The sequence below is a fragment of the Paralichthys olivaceus genome, chromosome 13, assembly GCF_024713975.1.
Source record: "Paralichthys olivaceus isolate ysfri-2021 chromosome 13, ASM2471397v2, whole genome shotgun sequence".
Taxonomy (NCBI): Eukaryota; Metazoa; Chordata; class Actinopteri; order Pleuronectiformes; family Paralichthyidae; genus Paralichthys; species Paralichthys olivaceus.
Window position 1 is genome coordinate 11,226,434 of NC_091105.1, and position 10,211 is coordinate 11,236,644.

At 40.1% G+C, this 10,211-nt stretch overlaps 3 protein-coding genes across 7 annotated transcripts; 1 reads left to right on the forward strand and 2 right to left on the reverse strand.

Annotated features, from left to right (window-relative positions):
• The first annotated feature begins 396 nt into the window (after positions 1-396).
• Positions 397-4,657, forward strand: proser3 (proline and serine rich 3). 2 transcript variants are annotated; one of them, XM_020092713.2, is made up of 13 exons: positions 397-535; positions 610-718; positions 797-1,071; positions 1,291-1,421; positions 1,547-1,653; positions 2,145-2,230; positions 2,310-2,443; positions 2,565-2,800; positions 2,885-3,384; positions 3,454-3,649; positions 3,741-3,912; positions 4,239-4,320; positions 4,488-4,657. In XM_020092713.2, exons 1-13 carry the CDS (start codon positions 525-527, stop codon positions 4,558-4,560), a joined length of 2,112 nt encoding a protein of 703 aa, XP_019948272.2. In that variant the 5' UTR covers positions 397-524; the 3' UTR covers positions 4,561-4,657. The 2 variants fall into 2 exon arrangements, with proteins under 2 accessions (XP_019948272.2, XP_019948273.2); XM_020092714.2 differs by having other exon boundaries at positions 2,894-3,384.
• Positions 4,558-6,159, reverse strand: hspb6 (heat shock protein, alpha-crystallin-related, b6). Of its 2 annotated transcripts, none has more exons than XM_020092723.2 (4): positions 5,982-6,159; positions 5,735-5,892; positions 5,238-5,360; positions 4,558-5,154 (listed from the first exon to the last, which is right to left on the reverse strand). In XM_020092723.2, the coding sequence occupies exons 2-4, from the start codon at positions 5,888-5,890 to the stop codon at positions 4,996-4,998; spliced, it is 438 nt and encodes a 145-aa protein (XP_019948282.1). In that variant the 5' UTR covers positions 5,891-5,892; positions 5,982-6,159; the 3' UTR covers positions 4,558-4,995. The 2 variants fall into 2 exon arrangements, with proteins under 2 accessions (XP_019948282.1, XP_019948285.1); XM_020092726.2 differs by having other exon boundaries at positions 4,860-5,151; positions 5,982-6,123.
• A 1,325-nt stretch (positions 6,160-7,484) lies between these two features.
• psenen (presenilin enhancer, gamma-secretase subunit) lies at positions 7,485-9,527 on the reverse strand. 3 transcript variants are annotated; one of them, XM_020092728.2, is made up of 4 exons: positions 9,387-9,527; positions 8,945-9,023; positions 8,729-8,833; positions 7,485-8,032 (listed from the first exon to the last, which is right to left on the reverse strand). In XM_020092728.2, the coding sequence occupies exons 2-4, from the start codon at positions 9,003-9,005 to the stop codon at positions 7,893-7,895; spliced, it is 306 nt and encodes a 101-aa protein (XP_019948287.1). In that variant the 5' UTR covers positions 9,006-9,023; positions 9,387-9,527; the 3' UTR covers positions 7,485-7,892. The 3 variants fall into 3 exon arrangements, with proteins under 3 accessions (XP_019948287.1, XP_019948286.1, XP_019948288.1); XM_020092727.2 differs by having other exon boundaries at positions 8,945-9,026; XM_020092729.2 differs by having other exon boundaries at positions 9,131-9,426.
• Positions 9,528-10,211: the final 684 nt, after the last annotated feature.

The window sequence follows — 10,211 nt, forward strand, 5'->3', positions numbered from 1 at the left end:
GTGATTGGCTCCTGTGCTTTGACAGCCTGCGACGTGATTGGGTGACTGGCACGTCCATCATCTTAAAGTCGGCGTCTATTGGCTGGATCTCTTGACTTGAGTAACGAGCGCCGTAAAGAGTGGAGCTTTGTTTTGGTTTCATCGATAATGTTTGAATTTCCACTGATAGCAAAGTATTTATGTTTTCATTGACAGAGTAAGAGGAGCAGGGAGGGTCTGTTTTGAAAATCACAGCGGTAAAAGCTCATTTACTGTCTCGTGAACGATCCGTGTGGCGCTGGCGTTTGGTTCCATGGTAACTTTGTTTAGTGGAGATACCAAACCATGTAATGACGAGCTCAGAATGCTGCTGGATGGTGTGGTGAGGATTTCCTCTTTTCTATTAAAGTGAGACGTAAGTAACTCAGTCTCTCAGACGTACGGGTGCAGCTATAATCTGGTGCCAGGGAGCTGAGGTACAACCAGACGTAAACACAGGAACATCCTCTGCTCTGCATCCTGTCCTGTGTGTATGAGCCACAGAAATGAAATCCAGGTAAGATCTGAAGACCACATTTTTATAGCACTCTTAATCATAGTTACAGTTGGTCACATGTGCTGTTTTTGCAGTGGAGCTCTGTTCACAAGGCAGAATCCCTTCCCACCAGCATCCAGAGAGGGGAAGGTCCACTACCACCCATCCTGCAAACAGTCCCTGTCAAAAGAGAAGAAAAAGACAGTATGATCTTTACATAATGTTACGAGACACATTCAATTCCAGTGTTTCTTTCCTTAAATCCATCATTTTGTTCTGCAGACATTGAGTCCTGTACGTTTAACCCGGCTATCCAGTCTACAAATTCACGCCCCTAGCCAAGTGAACCAAAAAACATCTGACAAATACAATCACCGTTTGGGTGGCGAAGATAGGCAACCTGTCTTTTCAGAATCCTGGCCCTCAACCGACTGTGGGTCATCTCCTGCTAGCACTGCAGCCCCATCTGACATGGAGACACTCAAACACACTGCAAGAGCAGGGACATCCAAAGTTTCCTCTGAGCTCGGAGTTCAGCAGGAGTCAGTGCTGGCAAAGTATGCTTTAGTTTCACAGAGTTAAAATCATACCATCAAACATAGTGGTGCCTGTGTCTTTTGTTTACCTCCTAAAAAGAGCTGGAACTGAAATAATGCATGATGTAAGATATGACAAAATGTGACAGTAACTGTGATGTTAAGACTTTAAGATAAATGATTAGTAGTTCTTGTATTTGAATGTGTGAGTAATCGGTTCTGTCCTTTTTGCTCTTCCAGATATGTAGACCGTTTTCGCAATGGTCGGCCACAGAGCCGAGAGGAGCGCCAGCAGGAGCAGCTGCCTTTCTGGTGGATGTCGCCCTCATCTTCACCTCCCAGTTCAACACCAACCAAAAGAGCAGAAAAAGGTGTATTTTCCATATATTATTATATTTTATTGTATGGGTTATTGACTGATACCAGCTCCTGAATGCAGATGTTCGTAACAACCTTTCTTACAAAATGACTCTGGGAAATCTTGTCCTCTGAGCAGATCAGGTCATCCAGCCTCTGAGAGATGACAATGTGTCTGACATTTTCAGTCCAGTTGGACAGCGCCATCATATCAGATCCTCTTCTCCATGCAAAGGTTCTCTTAGTGTGAGTATATTTTATATTATTAACTTGCTTAGTTGTGTAATTTTGATTTAAATATGTATTTATTTCTTTAAAAAGTTAAAAATGTACAATTCAATCGTACTTATTTCTCTCTGTCCTCGTTTAAACCAGGCTCATCTGCAAAAGAGAGACCTTATTCCAGCGTAGTGTGCATATAAATATTTGCATTTCAGCACCATGCCACATGGCCATTTGGAAATCTCTGTGTTTTCTAAACGCCTGTGAAGCCATCTGTTGTTCAACCTTGTTTGATGCATTTATGGTTCTTTCACTCTGCTCATATCAATTGTATCACCCTCTCAAAATTATAAAAGAACATTGGTATATTTGTTAGCAACATAAGGTTGTGTAATGTGCTCCATATAATTTTTTTTTAATTCAGTCTTTTAACACAAATACAGTTTTATTCATTAAGTAATGTGAATGCTCTTAATCTTAAAAAGTCAGTGACTTATTGAGTGTCTGTTTCCCAGGTTTTGTCAGACACTTCCCAGGGTGAATTTGATGATACAGAGATATTTCACCTTCAGGAGAGGGCCAGCAGACTCCTGCTGAGAAGGTATGAAGATCAGCGAGTAACATTAGTGATAAATTACTTAATTCCATGAAGTGTAAGTCACCTGTTGTCTGTCAAACAGGGAATGCACTCTGAGTGATGGATCTGTCCCTGTCAGCTCAGAGGGCCTCGGCTGCTCAAATTTCTCTTCTCCGGTCAGCGTAGATGAGCCAGTGCGAAGATCTTTGATTCCGGGTTTAATAACATCTACTACTGGTGAGGAAACTGTGGATATTTTTTATACAGTGCTGTTCTTTCTTATGCATTTTGGAGAATTGATATTTTAAACCGCTGCTGTGTCAGTGTTACTGTTTAATGTGTTGATTAATATTTACAGCAAAGATCAGCTCACACTCAAATCAAGCTGTGACCTCCCAGAAATCTATCATTCCCTCTTTGGGGCCCCCCACACGCCCTGAAGAGGACATCTTGTTCCAGTGGCGTTTAAGGAGAAAGATGGAGCAGGCCAGGGAGTGGCCTCAGTCCCTGCAGCCCTCCAGTCGTCATGGTACCTCAGTTAGCTGGCTGGCTTCCAGTTTACGCCATCCCTCAGCTGGTGAACAGGCGTACGAGGTTGGAATAATGATATTTAATGTTTAATATTTATTTCACATTTACAAAATAATTTCAACATGTTCCTTTCTGCATCTTCCACAGCACCAACAGCATTCTCAACATCCTAAATTTTCTCAGAAAGATTTGCATCCTCTCATTACTGCTCCCCTGCCAGAAGCCAAAGAAGCCGTCACATCGTTACCCACAGCTTCAGGTCCACATGCCTCCCCTGCGTTTGTTGTCTCTGGGTCTCAACACCAGGCTGTTGCCCATGTACCTGCCCACATGCATCTACTCTGCGATATCTTGCCCTGTCCCATTCGACCATCTCATGCTGGTGCACAACAAACCATTTCACAGAGGACAGATGAATTGCAGATCAAAGTTGTCAGTAAAAAGACCCAAGTCCCTGATAACCCAACAGATAACTTCACTGAGGAGCCTATTCATGAACATACATCATCCTTAAATGCTTTATCTGGAGATGTTGAAGAAGAGTTGCCTCTTCACAATAAAACTTCTGAGACTTACAAGAAAGCTCAGAAAAAAGAGTCAGAGAAGAGGACAGCAGCGACCATCAGAAAGCAAAAGAAATCAACAAGGTGAGGTGTTGAAAGATGCTCACAGTATTCAAAATCCAAGCCTGAATGCTTAATATAGATTGTTTGCAGATATGCTGTGGCCAAGGAACATGCTGATGTCCCGAGCTCTTTAAAGAGGAGTTCTTCACAACACAGACTTCCCAAAAAGGTAATGCCTTTGGTAGAGCTGCAGCAACAGGAGCGAAGCCAGAGGTTTTTTTCCACTGAGAGCTGCGCTGGCGAACATGCAACTCCACCTTCTCCAGTCCGCAGGGCCTTGGGAAAGGTCAGCACATGCAATGGTTCTTCCTTGCTTTTTTAGTGTTAATATAACTTTGGTCATTAATGAGTAGGGGGCTCTCATTTGGCCCTGACAGGTAGTTTCAGAGGTACTCTTTCCCACAATGGATTCATCAACTGCTCGAGGGTCCCCCGACTCTCCTGCTTCTCCTCCTTTCACCTCTTCTGCACCTCCAGGATCCACAGTTCCTCTGTGCAACACGCAGAACTCTGTGGAGGTCATTTCACAGCTGCTGCAAGAAGCTGAAGGTGAGCTTCAGGCAGCAGAGAGTACCAACCTTTACCCTGTAGTTAATTGTGGAGAATATACTCTGACCTATGAATAGATTCCATTCCCAGGATTCCGAAACCCCTTAGGTCAAACTTCCTATATTTTTGTTGTGTATGCTGCTTGTACGTTGAACTGGTAACACAGCTGAATTTTGTGTTTGTAATAACTACATACTGCTTTTGAGGTTTTCATTACCTAAACAATAACTTATTATAATCTAGATATTCTATAGGCACATGCTGATCATATTAACTCTGTTTTGCTGCTCATAGCCTTCAATAAAAATGTGTTTTCATTGTTTCAGATTCAGATGAAAAGGAGTTTGAAGATGACACTTTATTACAAGTCCTTCGGAAACAAAGAAAATGGGTGAAAGAGCAGATCAGGTAAAATATAATTGAAATCATTGAGCTGTTTGTCGTTTTTTTAATCTAAATTCTTAAAATCCTATGAAATGTGGCTCATTTAATTTCATTGGAATCTTTTAAACATGTCACCTCAAAAATTCGGAATTATTCTACTATATTTACTCTATACCATTTTTCCATTTTAGTGAAGTGGAATCTATGTTGACTGAATTCCCGGACGAGCATCAAGTTACATCAACATCATCCAGAGGCACATGACACAATCACTTTTTTTTATTTTTATAAAAGAAATAAAGTTTATTTGTAATTATTTCCACATTAAAGATTTTGAAGATACATCTATACGCATCATTAATTACAATACAGTGATTTTTTTTACAAAAGTTGCACAAAAAGACACATTAGTTTTATATAAGAACACAGAATATTTACAGAGACTGGTTCCTTCAAACATTATGTAAGATGAATGAGTAATAGCAGAGCGGTATATACAAACCTTTGAGAGCAGGGAATATTTAAAGCGTGCCAGGAACAGATCAAATGTGTCTTTTGGCGCATGTTTAGTTTTGCTATGACTGAAGGAGCCCGCAGTTATTTCTGTTTGTGCCTGTGTGCTCATAAAGGCTTCCGTTGCATTTATTATCATAAATGGTGATGATGGTGGAGGGATGTGACTGTGCGGTAATAATGGGATCAGGTCAGGGATCTGGAGTTCTCAGTTTGCATCATAGGTGCAGATATGATGAGGACGCCTTCTGGAGAGACCGCTGACTCCAGAGCCATGGTGTCCACTCCCTTTGGGATCCGGTAGCGGCGGTTAAACTGGCGTGTAGTAAACCCAGGGCCATCCTTCTAAGAAAAAGAGAAATACAAGTTTAGTCCATAACAAACTTCATAGCTGATGCAAACAAACAATCAGACAAAAAAAAACCAACCTTTCTTTCTTCATGCTTTCCTTGAACTTCTACAAAGTCCCCGATCACTTTAACCATTAGGTCCTCAGGGTTGAAGTGCTTTACATCAACTTGAACTGTAAATCCAGTGTCGTCACAGTTCACCTGAGAAAATCAGTTAAAAATAATGTGTATTACTGCAGAGACATAAAATAACTAAGTAGTAGCAAACAAAAAGACCCATTTTTCCCATTTGCACTCAATAGAGATCCCTAATGTTTAAGTGTGGAAGTTCATTGTTAGCTTTGGAAACAGTTGTTGCTTTTTCATGGCATTCAATTGCATCATGGAATATTGGCTGAAGAAGACTCTTGGATGCAGTTGAAAGTATTGTCAAAATAAATGTTCAATTTTAAAATTATTGAAATTGTTTAGAATGGTTATTAGGTATCAGTTTTCATGCAGTTCTACTGATCCAACATAAATACAATCAGCTTTGTCTTTTTAAATATTCGCCATACTAACTTAAGACAACTTACCTCTGCAGAGCTGGTGTTATCAGTCTCTGGAATCAGTAATTTCTGGGACCAGCTTTGTTGTCCATAAGTCCCATTCAGCCGGGGAATGAGAGGTGGTAAAACCTTCTCCCATGGGATACCACCAGCTGGCAGACTGGGTGGCAGGATGAAGTCCATTTCTAATCAGTAGAAAATGAGAAAAAGAAGAGTTGACTTGACAGCAGCTGAAGCCTCAACTTTGTCAGACAACACGGACCACAACACTTACCTCTACTTGAATTCCCTGTCCAAAACAGTGCAGGAGAGGAAAAGGACAGCCCCCTGTTTAACACCCTTTTGGCCCCTGCTTATGTTTAGTCCTGAAAGAGATATGTGTTCCAGTGATGAGCTGCTGCGTCCGTCTGTCTGGCTGCTGGCTCCTCTCCCTCTGGGTGCTGCTCGTGTCTGACTGTTGTTGTGGCGTGTCTGTGTATTTTATACCAGAGTTGCATAATGAGCTTGGAATCCGTAGTGGGGCACCTTGCTTCTGTTATGTTCAGGACAAATGCGTATACCCTTGGGTGTTCAGGCAGGGCCTTATAGGAGTGTATTGTTTGGGATGTGGTGCAGCTGTTGCAGGCTTATTGGCATTTAACATGTTTATTCACTATTACCAATGATGTAGCCTGCGGTTTATGCCAGGGGTCGATGGGAATAGATTATTGTATCATGTTGTATCACTGTTGTGTTGTGTGTCAGACATGTTGGGAAACTAAATGCTTAAGGCTGGCTGTCAAGGAAGGTCTGGCCAAAAATAAGTTCAAAAGACGGTGTTGTTGACCCTCGTGAGCCGACACCAGACAGGCAGTGACAGCAGGGGCGTCAAACACATGGCAGAGCACATGTGGTACCAATAAACCACTTTCACCTCATCAGTCATTCTCACAGCAGGGGAGAAGTATTCATATCATTTTAAATAAAACTCAACATAGCTCCATGTAAAAATGTTCCACTAAGTAAAGTGCTGTCCTCAATATAAAAGCTTTACAAAATAAAAAGTACTTGGAAGTGTCAAAATGTAAAGCACTCATAATGCAGAAAAAGTGGTCCTGTGGGTGTTGTGCTATTACATAATCCATTTGTGTTTTCTTTTTATTGATGTGTTGATGCACATATTTCGTCGAAGTTGAGCTAATTTTACCTACATTATGATGAGTAGTTAAATATTTAACAAACTGTCAGATATTGTAAGCTGGTTAAATGTTTACCTGTGAAATATGAAAAAGGAAGTGCAAAAATGTGGTTGCTACCACTTCCCTGAGAATACACAATACACAATGTCCATGAAAGGACTCCTGGGTCTACTCCCCATAAATTAGTTTTATTAGGTGACTCCTTGTATCATCAGAAGCACTCTACGTGCTGATACATCTTGTTCTTGGCACTCACCGGTGAAGTCAGCAGTTATGTACAGAGGGCACATGTTCTCTGTTAGTAATGTGGAACCTGTCACTTAAGCTTTGACTGGGGGTGACTAAAAATGGCACTGATTATGTTATGACTCACATACGATGACAGGGAAGTGGGGACATTTGGAGGGATCAAGTTATCGGGTTTCACAACAGGCGCCGGCGATTGTCAGAGACTGCTGTAACAATGCAAAATATTAGGAGTATATATATAGAAAGAGACATAGCTCACTGATAAGTCATTAAACAAAATATTCACAGTGATTCAATGAGTCTAGAGGGATAATGATATTCCAACACGTTTCAGTGAGTAAAGCACGGACTTGGAAGTTTTGATAGTTTTATTCACCATTCATAGACAAGTAAAAATTGTTTTGGGTGCACAATCACATACAAACATTAACAAAAAAACATTTTTAAGTCAAGGGGGAAAAAACTGTTCAATCAATTGTTCCTGAACAAACCTCAATGCACATCCAGTTTTGTCATTAGATACTGTACATGACAGTCAACACTGTCTGCTATACAAGATTAATTAGCCTACTGTAAAAATGTTCTTGGTTTCCTAGGTTAGCACAAAAAAGAAAAATTCCAAGTCCTACAGCATTTTTCTTTTGAAAACTGTTAATGTATTATTAAGCGTTTGAATTTTAGAGTTTAGAGAAGCTTGTTTTTGGTCCATTACAGTGGTTCATTTGTTTTTTTCAAAAGACCTATTGTCAAAAAGCATCTCAGGGAATGCCCAGTGGAATTGTAAAGGAGAGGTAATCCCCCACTGCCCCCCACTCTGCTCTGAAGTGCTGGAAGATGGTAATCCATGTGGTGAGTACTGCTACCCATAACAGCAACCCCAGCCCCGACCGCTTCACATCTAGATGAGAAATACACAAAAGATGATTACATGACTGAGAAGCATTAATCACTCGCACAATCATTTAATACTATGTGATTTTGCCTGAAGCTTTCTTTTAAAAATAAATAAATAAACTATTCGATGACATACAACAAGAGTGGCACAGGTTGACATGAAGAAGCAACCCCTTTTTCAAAAAGAAAATTCTAACCACTAATTTCTGCCTGAACTGCTGGTTTGAAAATTGACTCAGGAGTGTCTGTTAACGTTCACAAACCAAAAATGCAGGATGGATATTTTGTCTTACTCATAAGTAAAGTGGGCCAAATAAACTAACACTGAAGTTTGTTTGTTTGTTAGCAAATTAACAATGTAATATTAAGCTTTTAAAAAAAGAAAAATCTAAAATGACAAACTTAACTTATGGTACTGTGGCAAACTGACAAAACCCTATCGTTAAATAGAAAATCTAATGTCTCAGGTATTTTAGATTTCAAGTGTATTTAGATGTTGTGTATTTAGGTGATATTAAGAAAATAAATGCATGACTAATGCATTCCCCAGCCTTAGGAAGAAGCAATTTGTTACACTGAAAAAAAATCAAATGGAACCAATAACACTTAATTAACTGTTGTTGCAGATGTTTCTCTGCACATGTCTTATCAAAATTCGATAAGCGTAGCTGTGGTTTGTAAATGCAGGCCTGACACTTACATGTTTTGATCTGGAGTTGTTCAGTGTAGGTTGGCTTCATAAAAGCCTCACGAAAAAACCAAACAACGTTGACCAGCCAGAGAAATGGGAGGAACGCAAAGCCACCTGAAACAAATAGATCTTTTAGCTTTCAGCTCATCCTCCCTCTCACCATGAGGTGAGGTACAGTGGAAGAAAAGAATGATCCTGACATGATTCATTATCAACTACTCTCACCTAAGTAGTATTTTCTGCATAGGCTGAGCTTCTCCTCATTGGGCAGTCGCTCCAGGTTCATCGTGGATTTCTCTGGATCCTGCTGGAGAAAGAAAAAAGTTCATGTGGAAAAATATCAAAAGACAAACTTTAGTAAAAATGGAGATGGTGGTGATGGCTGCGATTAAACCCCGGTGGTCTACTGACCTGGACAAAGCTTCGTCAAAGTAATATTAAAACAGTTTCATCGATAAAGCAGCCCTATGCTGCCTGCTGACCCAGTTTACATCGTCAGGTGACTGGATTTTTAAACTCAGACAATGTTAGCATCTCGATAGCTTAGCAGGCGACTGCTACAACGAGCTGTGGGCAGTAAGTTACATCGGTCTCCAGATAATGGGCGGTGTCGTTTATACAATATTTCCATGGGGCGAGTATAATGTGCGTCAATGCGGTGATTTACCTGATGTTTAAAAGCCAAACAGTGTGACGATGGTCTCCAGTGAACCACATAAGAAAAATCAACACTTCCTCCTTCTTCACTTCAGGGACGGCATGATTCTTCTTCGTCTCTTCTCTTTGTTGTTTTTCGGGTAAGCGCGTGCTAACCTGCGCAACATACCGCCACCTAGTGTACTGGAGTGGGGGACAATGACTTAATGTGCTTTTATATAAATAAAAAAATGACGATGGGAAAAATCTAGTTTTATAAATTACTGTACATTAAAATTGAGATCAACTCACGTCTGATGTATTACTCTTTGCTTTTCAGTTCATACTAGACTTGATCGTAGTCAAAACCCTTGAGACTGAAATTACATTTAAATACCAACTAAATATATTTCTCACCCAGAACAATTCTTACATGCTGAGGTTGAGCTGTTATTATTATTCATCATCTCGAAAAGTGTGCATTACTATAACACAACATGTTTTTCTTTTTTCTCGGCCTGTAACTCCTAACAAATAAATCCGCACTATATAAATGACTTGCTTTTCACTGACAGGAAAACTAGATCTGCTTCAGCATCACATTCCATCTTGACGATGTCGATTGTGGCTGTTGATAAATGGAAAAGCCTTCCATAACAAAGACTATGTCACTTTTATTAATGCGTTGTTGTGTTGTTTATTGTCCAAGCCTCCTCATTTTGTCAGTTTATTATCATGGGAGTGATTTCTAAATCCCTTTTCCATCATGCTGAACAGTGTGATTCTACACAATCATACCAACAAGTTTGATATTGAAAGATGATAAACTTTATTACATGTATTATTTAGTATTATT

What these genes read in the sequence shown, in the direction of transcription:
- psenen (XM_020092728.2), bottom strand. Translation starts at nt 9,005, where the DNA reads ATGAACCTGGAGCGACTGCCCAATGAGGAGAAGCTCAGCCTATGCAGA. An exon ending in ATGCAGAAAATACTACTTAG is followed by an intron (nt 8,834 to 8,944) that starts GTGAGAGTAGTT and finishes TATTTGTTTCAG; the next exon opens with GTGGCTTTGCGTTCCTCCCA. An exon ending in ACAACTCCAGATCAAAACAT is followed by an intron (nt 8,033 to 8,728) that starts GTAAGTGTCAGG and finishes TTTCTCATCTAG; the next exon opens with ATGTGAAGCGGTCGGGGCTG.
- proser3 (XM_020092713.2), top strand. An exon ending in TTTAATAACATCTACTACTG is followed by an intron (nt 2,444 to 2,564) that starts GTGAGGAAACTG and finishes TAATATTTACAG; the next exon opens with CAAAGATCAGCTCACACTCA. An exon ending in AAGCAAAAGAAATCAACAAG is followed by an intron (nt 3,385 to 3,453) that starts GTGAGGTGTTGA and finishes GATTGTTTGCAG; the next exon opens with ATATGCTGTGGCCAAGGAAC.
- hspb6 (XM_020092723.2), bottom strand. Translation starts at nt 5,890, where the DNA reads ATGGACTTCATCCTGCCACCCAGTCTGCCAGCTGGTGGTATCCCATGG. An exon ending in ATAACACCAGCTCTGCAGAG is followed by an intron (nt 5,361 to 5,734) that starts GTAAGTTGTCTT and finishes TGATTTTCTCAG; the next exon opens with GTGAACTGTGACGACACTGG. An exon ending in GAAAGCATGAAGAAAGAAAG is followed by an intron (nt 5,155 to 5,237) that starts GTTGGTTTTTTT and finishes TCTTTTTCTTAG; the next exon opens with AAGGATGGCCCTGGGTTTAC.